This window comes from Rissa tridactyla, chromosome 1, assembly GCF_028500815.1.
Source record: "Rissa tridactyla isolate bRisTri1 chromosome 1, bRisTri1.patW.cur.20221130, whole genome shotgun sequence".
Taxonomy (NCBI): domain Eukaryota; kingdom Metazoa; phylum Chordata; class Aves; order Charadriiformes; family Laridae; genus Rissa; species Rissa tridactyla.
Window position 1 is genome coordinate 97,749,315 of NC_071466.1, and position 21,435 is coordinate 97,770,749.

The 21,435-nt window shown below is 39.1% G+C and overlaps 1 protein-coding gene across 19 annotated transcripts in view; it reads left to right on the plus strand.

The window, feature by feature from the left end:
- KDM6A (lysine demethylase 6A) overlaps positions 1-21,435 on the plus strand; it is a 162,083-nt gene that overhangs the window by 73,895 nt on the left and 66,753 nt on the right. For all 19 annotated transcript variants that reach the window (XR_008468059.1, XR_008468058.1, XM_054211940.1 and 16 more), the window contains 2 exons: positions 2,252-2,310; positions 13,611-13,731. Coding sequence is in view for 17 of the 19 variants with exons in the window: in XM_054211940.1 (XP_054067915.1) it covers positions 2,252-2,310; positions 13,611-13,731 (180 nt within the window). In the remaining 2 variants the exon portion in view is untranslated. The remainder of the gene's footprint in view (positions 1-2,251; positions 2,311-13,610; positions 13,732-21,435) is intronic.

Consider the following 21,435-nt stretch of genomic DNA (forward strand, 5'->3'; position numbering starts at 1 on the left):
TTATTGAGAAGACAATGGTAGCTTAACAGATTTTTAAGGTCAATCTCAAGTGCTTTGTAAGGCCAAATGAGAATGAGAGAAAAATGAGAAAATCAGTCACAGAACAAAGGACAGAGCATTAATGGTTGATTTGTATTTTACTGGGGTGGGGACAACCCGAAAGCTTCATGTGAGTTTGATATATTAATTACATTTGGACAAATCGCCTACATCTTGTCCTGTTGTGCCTTGAAAGTTGATTGTTATTAACCCTTAGGATCAAAATATCAGCTAGATGAATGTTCTGAATCTGTAACTTGTTTGGACTGTGAATTCTAATAGGTTTCAGAAGAGGAAAATAATTTTAGTTGTCTGGCATATTTTTGCTTGAATTTTGCAGTGTGGTGATGAAGGGTTTTTGTTATTACTGTTATTCTCAATCTTTAAGATTATCTAGCCTTGATTGCAGTTCGTAGATCTCTGAGGTGATACTGGATAGTTTAGTTAAGTTCTGTTCTACTAATGAGCCCGACCCAAACACAATAAAGGTTACGAGGTGTGTTTTGCAGGCTTCCGTGTTGTAGACATGAAATTCTCTCTTTCTATCTTAGTTTTTCATTTAAAATTACTTTTAAATCAAGGCATTATGTATGCTCAGTTTTTGAGCTTGCCTTTCCTAGTCTGTTGTTGCCAGAGCACGCTTGGAAAGGAGGAAGTACATGGGCTATGGAATTAGCGATCTTTTATCTTGATGATGTCCATGTTGTGTTTTTGTTCAATTAAACAGGAATGCGGTTTTATGGTAACATTAAAGTGTCATCTTTTATTGTTTATGTACTTCCCCCTCTACTCCCCCTGTTAACATCTTCCAGTGCTCTAATTGACGTAGTATCTGGTCATACCACAGCATTTTCTTGGAAGCTGTCCACTGCTGAAGCTATGATCCAACTGTATTCATGAAAGGATCTTTGGCATTTCCCCTGGTTGTAATTTGCATTTAGAAGATGCAAATGAAGTATAATGAAATGGTAATATTGGGTCCTGTTTCAGATGAATTGCTACTCTTTGAATTGTGTTCTGGTTACCTGGTTACCCCTTATTTTTTAGGAGAAATTTGGTTATACCTTTTATATTTGGATTAGGTTTAAGGCATCGCTATAATGCCTTCTGTGGAATTCCATAGAAATTTGACTTGTTCAAGAAGTGCGTACAAGTGGAAGAGGGAATATCTTGAACTACAGTCTTTGACAATGGAAATTGCATTTCTTGTCTGTGTGTCAGAGCTTTATGTTCTTTGGGATGTATTCTTGGTCTCTCAAAATCAGAATTAACGCGTAAGAAAAGCCTAAAAATGTGTCATAGGCAGCATGTACATGTTGTCTCTTGTAAATAATGGAATAGCTGTGCTAAATAGAAGACAACTATGCTGTGGCAAATAGAAAAGGCAATTTGTTTATTTTTACGAATTTAGGAAATTTGTAATAATTATTTGTAGAATTGGATGGTTAAACATTCATTAAACCTCCTCAGTAATGTCACTTTAGAAGCAAATCATACTTTTCTGTGAAAAGAAAATGGGGGGGAAATGGGTTTCCAGGAGGAGAATGACTTTTTTTTTTTTCCCCCCTCCTCTTGTCTTCTATTTTGTTTTCTCCTTTTTTTCGCCTCTGCTCCCCTTCTGCAAAGTAGGGAACTAGAAAATAGCAATTTGAGTAACGATGAAGAAATATGCTTGTCTTAGCTTTGAAGCTGAAGGTCTTTATTTTTGGTATTCAGAAAAGTGAAATTCCCTTAAGCATATTTTCAGATTCATATAATTAATGTTCTACTTCAGACACTGAAATTAAGAGTGTGTGGCTTTGTTTACTTTTATGTGAGTATAAATTGTTGTGACGACGAAATGGTGTTTGGTTATAAAACATTTTTTATTCTATTTAATTTCCCAAGACCTCTACTCTGTCATATCTTTCCCTGCTGTTGTACAAATAGAACAAAGCACATCCATTTCTCTGGTCTAATAGTACTTGAATATTATTGTTCTTACTATTCCTCAAAAAATATTTTGTGGAGAATCGCTTTTTTTTATTATTACTAAATGTTCAGCTGTCTTTTCATTCCTTCTTTTTGGTTCTTCCTGTTCAAGGTGAAATTGAAATATGCTTATCTTATAATGGAAATAGAATGTCAAAGGTTGAATAAAATACTGGAAACTCAATCCTGCAGCATATGGTTGTCTCTACTGGGTTTTAAATGTTGTTTCTTTTCTTTACAGAATGCTGCCTTTTTATATGGCCTTGGTTTGGTCTACTTCCATTACAATGCCTTTCAATGGTAAGTTGGATTAAGCTAACAGTATCAGTATTGTGCAGTGTTTTATTGATAGGTGAATATTTCAACTTCAGTTCCGCGTGAGTGTATAATAGTTTATTTTTTTTTAATACAGATGTGACGTTTGAAGACATATTGTCCTGGGTTGCATTATCTGACTTTGTAACATACCTGTGGCAACCACAGCAGTTGCTTGAAAAGGAAAGCACTGACAGGAGAAGAATTTTAGCGCTCTTTAATACAATTCAGTAAGGGGGATGGAGCAGTATGACTCAGCAGGTTTTTGTGAATTGTTGATATTGATTGTTTGAAAGGCTGTTTACAAAAAACTTTACTTTTCTCTTGGGGAAAAAAAGTGGCAAAGTGAGATTGTTTTCATTTAGCCTGGTATTCAGTAATTTTTACATAGCTATATAGTGTGGAAGTTTTGGATTTGAGAAGCAGTACACTCAGACTTGAATCAGAATGTTTAAAACTGATGTAAAAATGCAGAGTTAGAAAGAGTTGTAAATTCTGACAGGGCTTTTTGGGGACTGGATGGGGCTGAATGTTGGATATGTGGCGGAGGGTTGCTTTTCAGTTGGAGTTTTGGTTTTGCTTTATCGGTGATGAGAGAAAAATGATGAATGGAGCAGACTCAGTCACTGGGGTTCTATTGAAAGGTCCTCAAACTTTCATTGGGGTTTATTCTTGCAGAGACACAGTTAGTGTTGTTGGAAAAAAGTCAAAAAGGTGCAGCGTTTAGGTCAGTGCTTTTTTGCACTCAGCGGATCATGCTATCTAGCACCTTCCAGTGGATGGGGCAGTAAAGTCAGGTGATTGTGAAGCCTAAGTATTAATAAATTAGAGCTTTGAATTAGTTTAGATTTTTCTTCTATGCCTTTAAGTGAGATTGTTGAGAACATCAGTATAAATTGATGCATTAATTTACGATGTCTTAACTGCACATAGAGCTTTATGTTAAGGTTGTGTAGAATAATCACATTTGCCATTTCATTCATACAACAAAGTTATGTGTAGTGTGGTACTAAGAAAGTTGTGTATCATTAGAGTATTGCGTAGAATTTTTAGAGGAAGAAAATCTAACACAGATAAAATCTTATACCTTTTTGTGTGATTTTTTGAGTTTGTTTTTAATCCCTTTGACTGCTTTCCCTTCCCTGCCCCCCCAAGTTTTCTTGGGGGCGAGAAGAGTGGGATGTGTTGTTGTGGGTGTTTAGGTATGACAGAATCGTAATAAACTTAGAGGTGATAGCAAGTCATTTGTAGTAGATACATTCTTTGTAGATCTTCATCCTCCACAGGACTTTCTTGCAGAATGCAAGGAGAATCCCGCTTCTTTCAGAGTGGAATGCTAGTCAAACTGTCTTATTTCCTGCTGCAGCTATTCCATCTATTTATGTTCACAGAGTTCAAAAATCTGTAAATTTCAGGCAGATAGAGACCTCTAGACCATTTAAGGTAGTTTAAGCTATCATGCTTCATCCTTGAACATATTTTTTTTTTTAACCAGACCACTTCAGATATTCATAGATTTTAATGAGAGGCATGTACATAGCCCTCCTAAAAGGAGGGGGTAAGGAACTGTTTGAGGTTTTTTCATGTCTCATATAAACAGGGATAATGAAAAAGCAGGTGGGAATAAGGTCAGTTTTAGAATTCTTTCTCGTATTTTTACATTATTTTTTAAGTTTTCCAGCTTTCATAAAAAGAAGTGTTGGATTGGCTCCAAGGCACATACGCAATTCACTGTAATTCAATATTGTACACTTCTCTATATACTAAAGCAGCATTACAGCATTATCTTAAGTACAAATCTTAGCTGATACATCATCTTATATTGATGATTTTATTTGACTATTCATATAAGAACTGAAAGTTCTCAACGTATATACAAATGCTGCAATACAGTGCTCAGACCAAACCTATTTCATGCAATTAATATAGTAACATATGACATAAGGGATTAGCTCCATAAATTGAATCAAGTATAGTAAAATAGTTCTTACGGATCTTAAATTTTGATACTCTGTTCTTTTATACCATTTATCATCAAGCAGTAAATAAAGTGGTTGCCTGATTTTTCCTTGTTGTTTCCCTGTTTCTCAAGTAGGGTAGAACACCAGTAGAATAGAGATAGCTGAGATATTCACATAACTTGAATAATTTCATGTCCTCCTTAGTTGTCTTGTAGATTGCACACTTAAACAGTTTCAGTAGTTCATCAAAGGCTACCCTTTATTTCTGTGCAATAACTGTATCCAAGTGTAGTCACTTGGATGCCAACTTTTCTCTTTTACTTCAGTAAGGATTTTGAACCTGACTAATCTGTCATTTGCCGATTTACACTGAGTCCCTCCAAGATAAAAAGATGGAGTCCAAGCTCTGAAATAGTGTTCTGAAACTGGCTCTACCACCCTCTTTGGATCCCAGTGTACCAACCGTGGTGCTCCAAGGCCAGCCTGTCTGTTACCTTGTAAATTGCTGGACAGCGTGTGTGAGAAAGACACACTGTTCCTTAGAAACACCTTAAGGGAGACTGAGATCAGTCAGCCTTATTGCCCCATTTAGAACACCCTGAGGCTCCTCAGTTCAAGGATTCCTTACCAGCTATAAAGGTTAAATGTTACATAAAACCTAGTCCTTCACCATTGACACTTTTGTGGGGCACAGTCCTGCAAAAAGCTAAAGACTAATGCAAGAGATAATGCAGACCCTTTTCCTCACTTCCATCGTAGCTAAAGATGCAGACTGCTGGGAGGAAATCTGTCATCTCTGACTGGAACTTTCTGGCCCTTCTACAGCCATCCTTGCCAAAACAGAAGCACTGCCGTCATCTATTCTGTATCAAGTGATATCTAGAACCACAGCCTCTGCTTCTGGCTCCTTTAAAGTAACATCACAGCCAGCCCAGTCTGTTTGCACTGCTGCATCCTGGCCCTTCTGTAAGTTAGGGTCTTCTGTATGCTGGAATTTCTTCTGTTAGTGTAAGTTTGATTCCTTGAAACGGGGACATGGGAGTTCCGCACAAAAGCTTTTTTTCCCATCTTCAGCTCTGATTCAGAATTGGATCTTGACATCAAGAAGGCAGCTGTAGTCTAATTCAGGTAAAGACATTTAATGGGCAAGGCAGAGCAAGCATATAGCTCCATCTCCAACATACAAGCACGGAGCAGCCTGTCTTTGTCACATCTCTGCTGCTGCTGAATTCCACAACCCTCCAAAGGCCAAGCAGACAGCAGAAGGCAGCCCTCAGTTGTTATCTGTGGCACTGCAGGCCTCCAGACACCAGAGGATCACTTTTCTTCTAGAAGTCCTTTGAAGGCTTCAATGGAGCAGGAGCATTCTTTTCCATGTAGCTCCAGGAAAACACACAAAACTTACCATCAGTTGTGAGATGGCCTTAGCAGCAATCACATTGGACCATTTACTTGAGCTGAAGGAGTCTGGTCTCCTGCTCTCTCTAGCTCTTTCATCTTTTTCCAGAAAATTAAGTTTTGCTCTTCTTGCAGTCACACTAAAATAGTAAAGCAGCTGTTTAAACTGCTTTTAAAGTGGCCAGGCCTATAGTGGAATGCAGACTTCTTTCCAGTAGTCTCATGCACCAACCTTCAGTATTGCACGCCTTATTCATTTACCCAAGAAACTGTTGTTTTGTGGTGATTGCTGTTTACCTGTGAGAGTGGGTTGCCTGTGACAGAGCGCTGCCAAGGTCTGTTCTTTGCCCTTCTTTGCTTCCTCTATCAATACTTTTTTTTTTTTTTAGGGGCAAGCTGTTAGTAATACAGTAAGATTTGTTCTTGAGAGGGTTGTTTGGGGTTTTTTCCAGCAGGACCAGATCCTTCAGTTGGTTCTCAAGCTGTTTGTGTCAGTGGTTGGCAGATCCAAGGAACTGGGCCTCTACCACACAAAGAGTAGTTGAGTGGGTAGTGTGGGATGTGTAGGAATGCAAACCACCTAATGGGGACCTCCTTCACTTGTGTGGGAATACTCCATCCATCATGCAGACAGCAACCACTGGACTACTTCATCAAATGCAATGTCTGCTCTGAATGCCTGCAGGTATTCAAGTAGTTTGTGCCATTGTGGAGGGCACGCAGCATTTGTTGAAATAGCTCAGTGGTTGCGGTTTGCACGAAAGGCTCTGAGGTTCACCCAACTGACAGTGACATTGCAGTGACATTGCAATTGGTAATTGGCAGTCTGTGGAGTTCCTGCTTTGGAAACACCTGCAATGGAAAATCCAGGAGGGATAAAATTTTAGAGTAGGAAAATAGCTTGCTTACCAATACCTTGTGATCGTCAAGGTGCACATCTGTTTTGGTGCTTTTTTCTGTGTTCTGTCAGAGTCCTTTCAGCTGGTCTGGTATTTGTAATTAGCTTCAAAAGGAGGGGAGAATTTAAACACACATTGCGTAAATACTGCTTTGTCAAGTATTTCTCAGGTTTCAGGCGACTGGGTTTATATATGTATTTTTCAGGTATATAAAATGGGAATGTACGTGTAGACCACACATGCTAATTGTAATTAACCGTTAAGAAAGTGGTAACTAACTTTCTCTTTTGTCTTCTGATCTTTCTGTGATTGTGTATCAAACATACTTCTTGGATTGATGGAAACACATAATATCTGCTAATGCTGGAAAAAACCCCATCACAGTCAGCTGCTGTTCTAGAGAAATGTTTAAAGACACTGCTGCTCAAAATGTTTCACTGTTCAACTGTTACGGCTCTATGGACAGAGGAGTTGTATCTAAAGACTGTAAAAGTATTTCATAAAATTGCGGTGTCCTAATTACTGCTGTATACAGACATTTTGTTTACATTCAGACTATGATTATGAGTTTGAAATAGGAATTTGTCCATTATAGCAATGTGTCATTTTCAATAGGGAGGTTATGAAATCACATAAGTCTTAGAATAGGTGGTCAGAAAATGGAAAGAAGATAAAGAATAAGAAAGTTTCATCCAGCTGCATCAAGTATTTTCCGTGATATGTTAGAATAGTATTGTGTTCTTTTATTTTGTAGGTTTATTCTGATTTTCATGTTTTTTTATTTGAAATGTATGAGTATTAACTTTCGAAAAAAATTAAAGTTAAAAAAGCCTTAGCAAGGCTTTTGACACTGTCTCCCATAACATCCTCATTAGGAAGCTGAGGAAGTATGGGCTAGACGAGGTGACAGTGAGGTGGACCGAGAGCTGGCTGAGTGACAGAACTCAGAGGGTTGTGATCAGCGGCACAGAGTCCAGTTGGAGGCCTGTAACCAGTGGTGTCCCTCAGGGGTCAATACTTGGTCCAATTTTGTTCAATATATTCATTAATGACCTAGATGAGGGGACAGAGTGTATCCTCAGCAAGTTTGCTGATGATACCAAGCTGGGAGGGGTGGCCGACACTCCAGAGGGCCGTGCTGCCATCCAGCGTGACCTGGACAGGCTGGAGCGCTGGGCAGAGAAGAACCAAATGAGGTTCAACAAAAGCAAGTGTAGGGTCCTGCACCTGGGAAGGAAGAATGCCAAACACCAGTATAGGTTAGGGGCGGACATGCTGGGAAGCAGCTCTGAGGAGAAGGACCTGGGGGTCCTGGTAGACAGCAAATTATCCATGAGCCAGCAGTGTGCCCTTGTCGCCAAGAAGGCCAATGGCATCCTGGGCTGCAGAGGGAAGACTGTGGCCAGTAGGTCGAGGGAGGTCATTCTCCCCCTCTGCTCTGCACTGGTGAGGCCACAAGTGGAGTACTGTGTCCAGTTTTGGGCTCCCCAGTTCAAGAGGGACAGGGAACTACTGGAGCGAGTCCAGCGTAGGGCAACCAAGATGATTGTGGGACTGGAGCACCTCCCTTATGAGGAAAGGCTGAAAGAGCTGGGACTCTTTAGCCTGGAGAAGAGAAGGTTGAGGGGGGACCTGATTAATGTTTACAAGTATCTAAAGGGTGGGTTTAAGGAGGACGGAGCCAGGCTCTTTTCAATGGTTCCCAGCGACAGGACAAGGGGCAATGGGCACAAGCTAGAACATAGGAAGTTCCGTTCAAATACACGGAAAAACTTCTTTACAGTGAGGGTGACAGAGCACTGGAACAGGCTGCCCAGGGAGGTTGTGGAGTCCCCTTCTCTGGAGATTTTCAAGACCCGCCTGGATGCAGCCCTGAGGGATGTGATTTAGGCAATCCTGCTTTAGCAGGGGAGTTGGACTAGATGATCTCTAGAGGTCCCTTCCAACTCTGAAGATTCCATGATTCCGTGAATAGTTAAATCAATGCTATTTTATATTCTTTTAGCCTAGGCTGATTTTATTCACAGTCTATCCAAGTAAAACCTTCCAATAAAAGTCTTATGAGAGTTCACTAAATGTTTAATACAGTCTTCTATTAATTATTATTCAGCTGCTTTCTTCACTTTCATAATGGTAGGCATTGTTGTATAGATGAGTGGGTGGAAAGATAGCTGCAGTATTGATTTTAGAAGTCTTGATTTCGAGATGATAGATTCATGTCATTTTTATTTTTCTTGAATTACCGTAGCAGTGCTGTGCAAAATGTAAGCCCAGAGGTGCTTTTCATTCTCTGTAGTGTCTGTTTTCCAGTCCTGCTTTTCCATTTTCGAGTGTTAGATAGCCTTTCCTGACTGTTAGTGGAAAAGCTCCCATTCTTAGAGAAAACTCGTATTTAATTTAAATAAATTCTAGTAGACTCAGCCAAAGTTGTTTCTTACCAAGCAGTTGGTCAGTATCTTCAGAGAATAACCCAAAAGTTGTCTCCTGCTGAATTTAGACTACTGTCATTTATTTCCGCAGTATGAGAGCTCCCAGCCCTTCATTTGATGATTTATCCTTTGGACAAATGTATGTTTAGTCTGCTGAAGGATTAAAATGAAAAGCTCTGTCTGTGCACGAAGGCCAGTTAATTAGTGGTAGAGACTGACAACCTATTTGAGGAAGGCTGTGTGCCATCATCTCTGAAGGAAGTTGTTAGCCTCTTAAGCCAAGTCCTGCTTTGTATGTGACGGATCATCAAGCTATTAGCTTATATCTGCTCTTCCGGTTTTGGTCAAACTGTAAGAGAGCTTTGAGGGAAAACATCTGACTAACTTAGATGCTTTGGATCCTCTAGACCCATACTGTTCTGGGTGTAGGCTTGGGCAGAGGATGTAAATGGGATTAGTGATGTTTCAGAGCAAACATCTGTACAAGATCTGTACAAGAATCAAGTGGCTCCTCCTGTATCCAGAAGGCTCAACTTGGGCAAACAGATGGCCCACGAAAGACTGCAGTTATCAGTGTTGGGCCACATTCTTTCTCATTTCCCTTTACTAGTTCAACACGTGCTCTTACTTTCCACTTCTTTTCACGTCCACTTCCTTCTGTATTGTACCAACCTGTACCAAGCCCTAGTGTCATCTGCGTTGGATGTTACTGAGCGCCTACAACTTAAATGGATGTCAGTGATGTTGCAGTTGTTTTGTTATTGATGTAGTAAGGGACTTAGTCTGGAGCTCTGGGCACAGCACTGGGAAACAGGCAGCCCCAAAATAAAACTAAAGTTTTTACTGTAGTCCATGTTCTTGATGTTTCCTATAATCTTGAGTGCATTGCTATTTTGTTTAAATGTTTCCCATAGGCAAAATTAGATCAATGTTAATTCGGTTATGGTGTAGAATTGCTTGTCGGTCTGTAAGAGTTAATAAGGAAATGTGTTTTCAGAGTGTTTTATTCTATGAAAATTCTACTGACTATTTAAAAATCAGGTTATAGTTACCAAATTACGTGTGAACATCTACCACTGGTAGAAATTGTTGAAAATGCTGCCTTTCAGATCACTGTGAAATTTTGATGATGCCCTTTTTCACAGAAGTAGTGGAAGTAATTTGTGTTTGTTGTTATTGGTGATTGTCATCCTGGAAAAAGTGCAAATTGCATAATCAATATAGAATTAACGCTAGACTTAAGTAAGATGCAGGACAATATTTTGAGTGGAGAAGATAAAATATCTGATTTTTAGTTACGAAAGCTCCTTTGGGAAATATTTGGTGTGTTCTTAGGACATTTCGCCTTAATTTACTGATGTAATTATGCTTCATTACAAGTTTAAATATATGGTACCTTTCAGAATTCTCTTAGTTTTCATTAGGGCATCCAAGGATACAGAATTTAAGCTGCAAGCAAGACGCTGACCCGGGAGTTCCCTAGCGTTTTGAATGCATATGGATTCATTCTTAAATGTAAATCCATCATATATTAGAAACTGAAAGAAAATTTTTAAGTGGAGAGTCTTTCACCAAATTCTCTACCAGTCTGTCCATTCCATTGCCAAATCAATGCAAAGGATGGGAGCAATCAATACTCCCTGACTACGCTCCTTTGAAATTTTTAACCTATCAAGGAAATAATGCCTTTAAAGCATCTCTGCTTTTCCTCCCGAAACCACTGGTTTATAGGAGAGATCAAATACAACTGAAATGTATGCTAGAATGTTATTATTTAGCTTTTAGCATGGTAACTCTTAAGTGTCTTAAAAATCTCTGTACCCTTTGACTTGGTTTATTGGATATATTTTTCCAAGCATCCATCAAAGTGGTTTGAAAAGCATGCCATTGCATCCTGCATAGATTATGTCTATGGGAATGATGTCTTGTCCTACTGATTTTCTTCCTCCTTGTACATTTTGGGCTTGTCTTCATTGGAAAATTGTGTTGGGTTGCAACATTATCTCAAAGACTTGTGTTAACTACTAATGTTGAACCTGACTCCACAAGCAGCTTAGACAAGGACGAGTGGTGTTCCCATGTTGTCTGTACGGAGATAAACCTTACACAAACCTCGTAGGGCCTGTCTGTGACTAGCAGGTTCTGTGCCAAACATAACACAGTCTTTTCATATTGTCCACTGATGATAATTCTACTGTTTTTTAAGTGCTGTGCTTCTCTGAAAGACCTGGGGTAGGCAACATGCTTGTTCTTTTGAATGAATGACAGTATACATTCAAACTAAATTTCAAAACTGTCCTTAAAAGTCAGTTGTTATAGTTGAGGCTTTGTTTAACTCTGTTGCTCAGCTGTGGCAATGAATAATGTTTCCTGTTCAGTAAGCAAGAGACTATAAAAATATTATTGTCTCTTACAGTTTCTCTTAAGCTTTTTTTAAGAAGTCCACTTTTCAGTGATCCTTGCGAATGAGACATGACATAGGGGAAGTACAGAAATACTGAATTCTGGCCAAGCTAGCTAAAATGTGAAGCTCACAAAATGTATATGAGAATGGTCACAATCTCCCATGTGGTAGAGAACCACTATGTCTTTATTCCTGATTTTTGTCTTCTCTTTGGTGGGGACCGTAGACACTATTTTTCTTCCATTTTAGAACTTAGGGTGCTCTCTTTGAACAAGATACAAATAATGGATTTCAAATGCCAGTGGCTAATACAGCGGGTACCATATTAGAGTTAAGACAAGAAATGCAAATATACAATCGTAAGATCTGTCCTTTGGCAGAACAAAAGCATAGCTTAAAATATGTGCTGATATTTAGTGATCAGTCCAGTCTTTGGCCTTCCGGTTTGAGTGGTGGTCTTGTAGATGATAATGAGCATACTGTTATGAGACATAGATCCTTGTTTGTACTGAGCTGTGTCATTCATCACCACCCGTACTATCCCAGGGAAGTTTAGATGAGAGCTGAGAGACCACTTAGTTGGTGCAAGTTTGTCCCTTTTGTGCTTCACTTGCTCATTTTCCTTGTGTTAGCAGAAAAGTTAGGGTACCAGGTAAGGAGAGCCTTTCTGAAGGATTGTAATACAGGAAGCTCCAGTTCCACAATAAAAAAGTAATATTTTTTAAGCCCTTCTGCCCTTAAGTTGTATTTAAACAAGTCAGATAATGCTTTACGTACAAACGGCTTTGGATTGTTTAGAAGTTCTGTGCCTTTGGTTTGCTTTGCCATCAAGAATGAGAAGAGCCTGTAAGAATTTTAGGGCAGAAGTGGTTTTGCTGATGGATTAAAAAATGATTGCTTATGTGTTTTGTGAATAAAGAAGTCTGAGAAAATATTTATTGAATTTCACATTGCAACTGCTAACCTTTTGTCCTCCTAAATAATACTACGCTTGGAGAGCAGGCACGAAATCAATTTGCCTAAACATTAGGTGATTTTAGGCACTGTGGTAAATCCTGTCCAGTGTCCCCGTGCTGCCCCACAGTGGGTATGATTCTCCCCATAGGTTTGGCTGTCATCTGCCTGCTCAGCGTTGATCTCTGGGGTTGCCTAGGGCAGCAGATGGGACTGGGCTCCCTGCCTGAGGTGCTTCAATCCTACCCTAAGTGAGACTTGATTCTGATTTCTGTCATTGTATGAGCAGTGATGTATGTGAAGGTATTTTGTTTCAACCTGTCATTGGATTTCAGGCGAGATAACACAATGAGCCTTAGCTTCTTTTCTCAATTCCTCTGTGAATTTAAATCCATTATCTATTAGCTGCATTTCAGCTGTCCTAATTTTATGCAGTTGGCCGGAGAGGCAAACAGGCCTGTTCAGAATAAGGTTTTTTACCCGAAGGTACTGTTGTTACGTAGCATTTTTGTTTTATCTGGTACAGTGCCATCATGAACAGAGGCATGTGTAGAGAGGTTTTAAAGGTAAGGAAATAGAATAAGAGACATCTTCACCTATCGTGGGAATTTAAAAAGCAAGTTACAGTGGGAGGAGGTGGCAGGCATTCATATATGTGTTTTTCTGGAGGTAGTTGAGTTACTGGAAGGTAATGGAGCAATAGATATTAGTTGAGTCCTACACAGTGCTGGTGCTAAGAAAGGGAGGAACAAAGTGGAAAGTGGAGCAGGTTGGTGCAGTGGAAGGAGATGTGCATGATCTCCCCTTCTGGGCCTCCTGTTCTGCTACTGCTCTCGGGGGTCTACACTACCTGGAGTCAAAAGCAACCTGGCAGTTAGTTGTGACATGAATGATCAGTGTGTTGTTCTAAAGTTTCACTAATTTTGTTACTAATTCCTGAGTCATCCTTTCTGAAATAGCAGATATGTTATTGTATTTCACGCAGCAGATTAGTTTCTCTAAATTAACAGAGAAGATTAGAATTTCAAGTATACCAGGATATCTGGATTACAAAGTTACCGAGTCCTTGAAGAATCAAAAGCTATGCACCAAAAGCATTGCATATAAACCATTATTTTGATTGTTCTTCTGTAACAGTGCTTTCTGATCCACTTTCTGCAAGTGATATAAATAACATTGATTATAAAGTAATACTTCAGTAAAAAATAATTTTTTAATCTGTGTTGGTTTTTTTTTTCAGGGCAATTAAAGCATTTCAGGAGGCGCTTTATGTTGATCCCAGCTTTTGTCGAGCCAAGGAAATTCATTTGCGACTTGGGCTTATGTTCAAAGTGAACACAGACTATGAGTCTAGTTTAAAGGTAGGTTTAAGTCCTTTCAAATTGAATTAACATCTGTTGCAGGTTGTGTTGCACCTTAAAACTGCAAGGAATGCATAAGCGTGTAGCAGTTAAATCCTACCTGCTTTAGAAATAGAAGTGCTTCAGTATGAATTATCTTAGTCTAAAGACAGAGTAAGGGTAAGATCTGAGGTATGCTAGGTGCTAGAAATACTCGTAAAAGCCCAGCAAAATTATAAATGAGCACTGATACTCCAGCAGATCAAAAATTTGGTGTAGGGCTCTTGTTAAAATAGTACATTTTGGGAGGAGGCTGAGGATGTACAGGAAGATCAAGGCAAAAGAAAAGAAAAATTAGCAGCTTGGATTTCTCAATGTTCGTTCTTCCCCACCCTGAGCTGCACTATTGTAAACTGCAGGTTCTTAAAAATCATTAAAAATAGAGAGCTTTTATGCAAAATAATGTTCTCCTATCATTTTTTTATGCCATTTCTACTTTTCTAGCAGTTAATCATTCTTTTACTTCCTGGTTTGAGAGTCAGCTTCTAAGGCAACAATTTCTGGCTAATCAGTTAGAAATGGCTTGTGTTAATACAGTACTTTGGGGTTTTTTTCTGTACTCATTTAAATTTTTTTGACTGCTTGTATTCTTTTTTGGTCTTCGACTGTAATCTGGCATTTTATCTCCCTCCATGCAACATGTTTGCCCATTTTTTTCCTCCTTCCATTTCCTACTCTATAACTGTGTTCTTTCCTTCCTGACCTCTAGATTTTGGTATGTGTATCTTGGAAAAAGGAAGTGTTCTTTATTGGAGTTCCATGTTATGTTGTGAAATACACCTGCAGGGTTGAGAATTTTGTACTTTAATAGTTAAGTGTAATTTATAAACGTGTTTCTGCATATTAATGTCTTCTAAAACTACTGAAAACATTAAATGTTTTGTTTTCAAGAATCCCGTGGCTTTCTCTTCCTGGCAGATTGTTTTTCTGGAAGCTCTATTTGTGAGGCTATTAGAATTGCATTGTCCAAGATTTGGGAGAGCAGAGTGTTACGCTCAATTTTCCTTTCAGTATTTGTACTAATGGGAAGCACTTCTCTCGTCAGGCTTCCTTTTTTCACCGGGAGTCCAAGCTTTCAGCTACAGAGACCAGTGGAGTTGGAAATTGTGATTAGAGAGGATGATACTGCATTAAGAGTAGGAAAGATTCAGTACAATGAATGGCAAAAGAGAGCAAGAGGAGGGAGAGGTAGTTCACTGTGTTGAGAAAGAGATTATGTGGGAGTTTGGATGGTCCTATTTCCTTGTACTTTGGCACAGATTTAGTATTGGCTGTCATGATACGCAGGGAATAAAAGAAGTGCTGAAGAAGTACAGTTTGGTTTTATTTTTAAAAAGGTCTTAGGGATAAAACATAAGAGTAAATTTACAAGGAGATAGTACACTGGTAATCAAGTAGTGGAAGGAACTTCTGCATTTTAATTTGTAGTAGAAGAAATTGATCAATAATCTTTTCCTGCTGTGCCATGAAACATGTAATTTTATCACCGAATCAGGTATTTAAATAGATGAGAATTCAATCTAAACAATTGACTGTTTTTAATCTTCACAACTTTGCAAAATAAAAAGTGCACTGATCACAAGAATTTTGTGTATACAGTGCTTCTGGTTTTCAGTACACTATCTAGGAATGGGAAAAGCACCAAAGTAGTATTTTGAAAATAGAAAGAAAGTAATCTTTTGTAACACAGAATTATCATGGTTCCATTGCTTTTATGTTGCAGTATGACTAAGTCACTTAAGAAAACAAATGGTAGCAGCAAAAACAGCTTACCCTGGGGCAGAGCGAAGATCTTCAAAAGGATGATGAAATAAACAGGGGGAGGTGTGGGGTTGCATTGATAGTTTCACATTGTCCTTAAGTCAATATAACTGCACGTTGTTGCTAAAAGATTGCCTCATTTTCCACCTTGCAATCCTGATGGCGTTGTTTGGCATCTTCTGCTGCATTGGATCGAGTGATTTTTCCATTTGCAGACTGAGGTGGAGCCAGAAGTCTGAACCAGCTCAATTTGAGGTTGCCCAGTTGCTAGATCCAATGCAAGGTAGATGGCAGGAGTGTGTGAATGAGAAAGGAGTGGGGAGAGCCATGTTACCCCCTTCTGCTACAAAACCTAACACGAAGCTGTGCTCTGGAATTATCAACTGAAACATGTAAGGTCGAGTTTCTGGTTTGTTTCCTTTGCTATGGAGGTTGCAATCCTTAGCAGAGAATCCACAACAGTGAGCAGCAATAAAGAACAGACCGAGTGGAGCAATCCACTTGGTCTTGAACAGTTTCAGCTGTTTTCAGCTCAGCTTTGGATTTAATGTATAGTCCTGAGACTGATTCACTTGAAAACACAGCATTACTGATTGAAACAGAGCAGTTTATATATCAGAATATATCAATTGAGGAGCAGACTAAGTGGAACAAGCAGGGCAATAGCTTCTTTAAAAGCCTATCTGATTGATCCCTGAGTTGAGGTTTAAAAAAAGACCCTCAAGCCAGAACTCTGTGAGTGATAAGAATGTGAGAGGCAAGTCAGAAAATACTTAGTGAAGAGAACAAAATAAAGTGCCAGTGCAGTAGTTACGCATGAGCATGGGGAGAATAAAATGAGGAAGAGATGATGAAAGAATGCGAAAGGATGTTTTCACATAATGTCTGTCTCGTTCTCCGAGACTGAATGTCTCATCTTTTCACAGAAGATAAGTAACCCAAAGTAATGAAAAAGAAGTAATGTAAAGACCCAGTTGTCTTGTTGTGCCCCTTTTTTTTTTTTTTTTTTTTTTTTTTTGTGGACCTTGTTAAAAGGATTTTAGAGGGTGGTTATGGGGCTTAGGATCCAGCTTGGCAGTGACTGGCCTTGTGCACAGACCCTTTCTCTGGGGCTCTGTGTAACATAATCCATAGCCCAGTTTGAGCTTCCCATTGCACACTGAGGCAGCAAGTGGAAGTAACTTTTCATCTGATACTCACTTGTGACTGTTCTGGATTTCACAGATTGTACCAACGTTGCATTAATGTACTTTGAAATATCATAATATTTTTGATGGTATTTAAACATTCATGTTAAGTCTGTAATTGCTAAGAATAAACCATTGCCAACAGATGAGTCATTGTCAGTAAGAGTCTTCAGGCAAAGGGGGAAAATGGGAGTCTGAAGGTCATATATTCCATGTTTTTAACAATTTTAGACCATTAACATAAATCACCTATATTTTATATAAGCAATTTAAGCAAAAATTTAATTTTTACTATTTTAAGATGTTGATGATTAAGGTAATTACTAGAGTGCTGTTTAACAAGCATAAAATCAACTCTCGGTGTTTTTTCAAAAGCAATTACTGCTTTTGCATGTTTTTAACATTGCTGCAGTTAAGGCTTGCAAATTACTATGAGAACCTTTGGCTGCTCCATTATCCCATTGCCATAAACTCTGGCAAGAACACCAGTGTTGTTGAAAATTACTTGGCCTTCAGGCTTACATTAAGAGGAAACAAACAAACAAAAAAAAGCAGCCCCTTCTGGTTGAAAAGAAGGCAGACCTTGTGTAACCTGACAGTTTGGGCAGTGTTACCTTCAGTGGTGATACGTGAAAGCTGAATTTGCCCCATTTATCAGAAAAGTACAATTCCAAAAATCAACTGGCAATGACTTGGGAGGGAGAAGGGGGGAGATTTTATTATTGATTACTATAGCAGCAACATACTACTAAGGCTTACCTCACAGTCCTAACTTTTTCTCACTTTACTATGTGTTCTGCTCCCGCTTCCTGTTTGCCATTTCCTATAAACAATACTAGGAATCCTGTGTTTGATGGTGTTAGCTCTGGTGGCACCTTGATAATCTGAAAGGAAAATAAAGAAATATCTCTAGGAATATAATATATATTTTTATTGGTTTGGTAAATGTTGTTGGAAAAATGTTTAAGCTTCTGAGCACGTGCCATATTATTTCTGGCTTGTTGCTTGCTATCCTAGTCATTTTCCTATTTATTGAATATATTTTTTCAGTTTTAGCCTCCTTTCTCAAACACGTGTGTAATCATCCTGTCTTGTGCATGTGTCTCAGTTCTTCTCTTAAGTACTTTTGAATCTTAAATAAATTCTAGCCATTAAGTCAGAATGAAAGAGATTTTGAAGAGAACATTCCTGTGCAACGTGTTGCCCCAGACCCATTTGAGCTCTGCAAGTTGAGGACAAGGTGATCTGGTTGGCTTAGCCCACAACAGAGGTGCCAAATGACTCATCATGGGTCTGGTCTGTTGGGACATGAACAATTCCTATGAAGAGACCTGTCCCATCCACACAGGAGTTGCTGTGCATCAGGCAACCCTGATGCCTCTTGCCCAGCTGGAAGCTGAACATAGAGCTGGGTAGAACATGAAGGGGGAGCTGGGTGTGTTGTGTGGGGCCATTGATATGCATGAAAGAGAAGCTGAGGAAGAAAAGAAAAATTACAGCTTTGGTATTATTTTATTTTAATAGTAGGGTTGCATTGGAAAGGGGCGGCTATGGGAAACCATTCTTCCATCTGGTTGCTCATTCTGCTTGGTGGTGTTGAAGTATCGTAGTGTGCTTTTGGTGGGGAGTTAGGGCTACCACCCTGAAAGCCCTTTGAATGTAAAATTCAGTTCACTTCCATTGTTTGCTGACTGACTACTTAAAGCGGAAAAAAAAGAAATCTTGGTTTTTCATATCTATTAGAATGATAACATTGAGGTAACAGTGGGTGGGTGGGAAATTTTCTGTGGGTTTGGTTTTATGAGGGGGTATTTTGTTTGGGGTGGGTTTTTTTGGTGATGTATTGGTTTTTTGGGTTTTTTGTTGGTTTGGGGTTTTTTGTTTGGTTTTTTGTGTTTGTTTGGTTTTTTTTTGGTTTTTTGGTGGTTTTTTTTGTAATGGATGGTCAGTGGGGACTCTGGACACAAGCAGGTTATTTTATCGCAAACCAAGCTGTGTTGTCCTTAAGGAATTTTGTTTGGTTTTTGGGTATTGCAGATGCATTCTGTACACAGTAACAAAAAACCTTTAGAAGTGTGAGAATTACTAAATTACTTACAGTTTCAATTATCTGCCTTTTAGTAGAAATACTGATTCTGCCTTTCACTTTTAGAAATTTTTGCTCCTTATTTACACACAAAACAGCTATCCCGTAGTAGTTTGCTTCAGGCCTGTGCTTTGATCTTGCCCATAAATCATCAATTTAAATACAATTTTAATTTTTTAATTATTTTCCTAAACATTCTCATTTGTTAGTAACGTTAAGACATACTGCTTATATTAGGATAAGAAAAAGACTGTGAAAGAACTAGAATTTATTGGGGAAATATGCATGAATTACATGAATATGCATGAAAAAAAAATAAATAGCGATATACAGATGAACAGCTTGAAGTACTTATTTTTAGTCAGACACTTTTCCATCACTTACTCAAATAATTCTCCTGTCGATACATATATCTTTATGAAAGATATTTTTAACTTCTGCAGCTTTTGTATGCCAACATCGAGCTGTTATAGACATATAGTTTGGGGGTTTCATGTTCTTTTTCTCAGTAATAAATAAAAATGTAATTATGAAAGTGAAAATTTGTGTTTTCAAGCCTTCAAGTGCCGTTTCACAACCGAGTTATCTTTCATAGGTGCTTAGATTAGTAAATTTTCATCTTAAACATGTTAAACTGAAACCTTAGGTGTTTATTTTTAAGTATTAAAGAAAAAATAACTAATCAAAATGCATAGTTATGAGAAGTTTTAATTTCTTATGTCTATTTTTATGTCTGTAATTCTACCAGAAACTAGTCAGTGACATTTTTAGGTAAAAAACAAAACAAAGGGCTTTAGCTATTACAAAGCGTATATCCAAGATTTCAAGCATTTCACCTAAAAAGCATTTTTTAGAAAGCAAGATGAAATGAGTCCAAAGATTATTTAAATAAAAAAGTGGATGGAAAACAGCATTTGGGAATTAAATTGTTTTCTAAGTCTTTGTAGTTTGCATATGCTGGAGAGACATATATTAAAGTTTTTTAACACAGCACGGCACTATTATCAAACTGCATGAGAGTTATTAGTGCAAGTGGTTTTCACAGTGGGTCACGGTATCACAATGTCTGGCCTACAGTGTTTTCTTTTGTTCTCTTGCACTCAGTTTTGCTTGAGTTTTTGAGTCATTTTGGAGTATTCCTTTAAAAGAAGACTGTAGCTGTATTTTAGAAATGTCATGATTACAAAGAGGAGTAAATGCTAAAGTTGAATTTGACATGCTGTGTGGCATCTTCTGTCATTTGGGGGGGGGGGGGAAGAACAAACCATGCGAAGAGAAATAGTTTAGCGTTCAAGCTAGTGAGTATTGGTGCTGGTACACTTAACATCATTTGTGGACCTTCTCCTCATGTGAGGTATCTTGGTCCAGATTTATTGGCTGTAACTGCAAGGCTGGCATTTGGGGCACACAGTAGCAGCTAGCTATGCGTACTGGCTACGTAGCCACAGGTACCCAGCAAGGATTATGCTGTGCTTTGGGTTCTGGGTGTGCGGGCTGGAGGCAGGGCGCTGCAGGTCCCAAAGCCACCCCAGCTCGAGGTGGTGCAGCTCCCTGCTGATGCTGGGGCGTGCAGCAGCGGGGACAAGCTTCCGGTCACCCCCTTCCCCTATGGCACTTTGCTGCTGCTGGCAGCCCTTCGGGCTGCTAACACAGGAATTCTGATGTAGCACAAATACGTGCAAATGTGCAGGCAACGTGAGCATTGTGACAATCACTGTGGTGTGCTACATAAGATGTTGGCCAGCAAATTCGAATTCAGCCTTCTTCTGGCTAGTGCAAATACAGCTTTTCTGATCTTAGTGTTTGAAAAGAATTTTTCACTTACAGCTAGTCAAAACAAGAGATTCTTCTGAACATACTGCTGTTATTCAGTTTTTGTCTATGAGTGGCCTTTGTTTCTTCTGTCCTCGAGCAGCCGCCTTCTGCCCTGTCTTTGTAACAGTTTTCCTCAGTCTTGAGGGTTTTAGTTTTTGGTTTGTTTTTTTTTTTTTTTTTTTTTTTATGTTGGGCAAAAGTAACTGAGTGTTTACACTACACAAACCTTCATCTTAGGAGGTGAATCTGTTCTGCGTTCAGAAGAGGCTGCAGAGCCAGAGCAATGATCTGAGGTAGCCGCACATAGAGCGCGTCCTCTCCTGACCCTCTCTTCCCCCCCTGGCCCCACGCAGGCCTGGCAAATGGAGGCCTGGCGCTCTGCCACCGGCGGGTTACGCAAGGCCTTCTCTGCCCTACTTCTCTGAACAAAGGCTGCTCTGAGGAACACAGCCATCACACCTAGGTCACATAGGCAGGAACAGCCATCTCCTGACAGAATTTTACTGAGTCATGATGGAGATTTCCTTCATGGTAAGTCTGTGAGGGTTTGTCAGGTTTCAAATGATGGCTTGCCTTGCTCGCTGAATAAATGTGGAACGGGGAGCTATTAAACTTGCTAATGGCATCCTCGAGAGGAGGAGGGAGTAGAGTCACTATTTTGAGCTCTCAGGCTTGGATGTAAACACAGACGGTGATGAAAATCTTGGACTAAGAGGAAAACCGTTCTTTTTTGTGTTGGTCATTTATTGACTAAATAAACGACAAAAACCTGGGTACTTGCCTCTCAAATTGTAAAGGTCTAATTTGTTAGGAGAA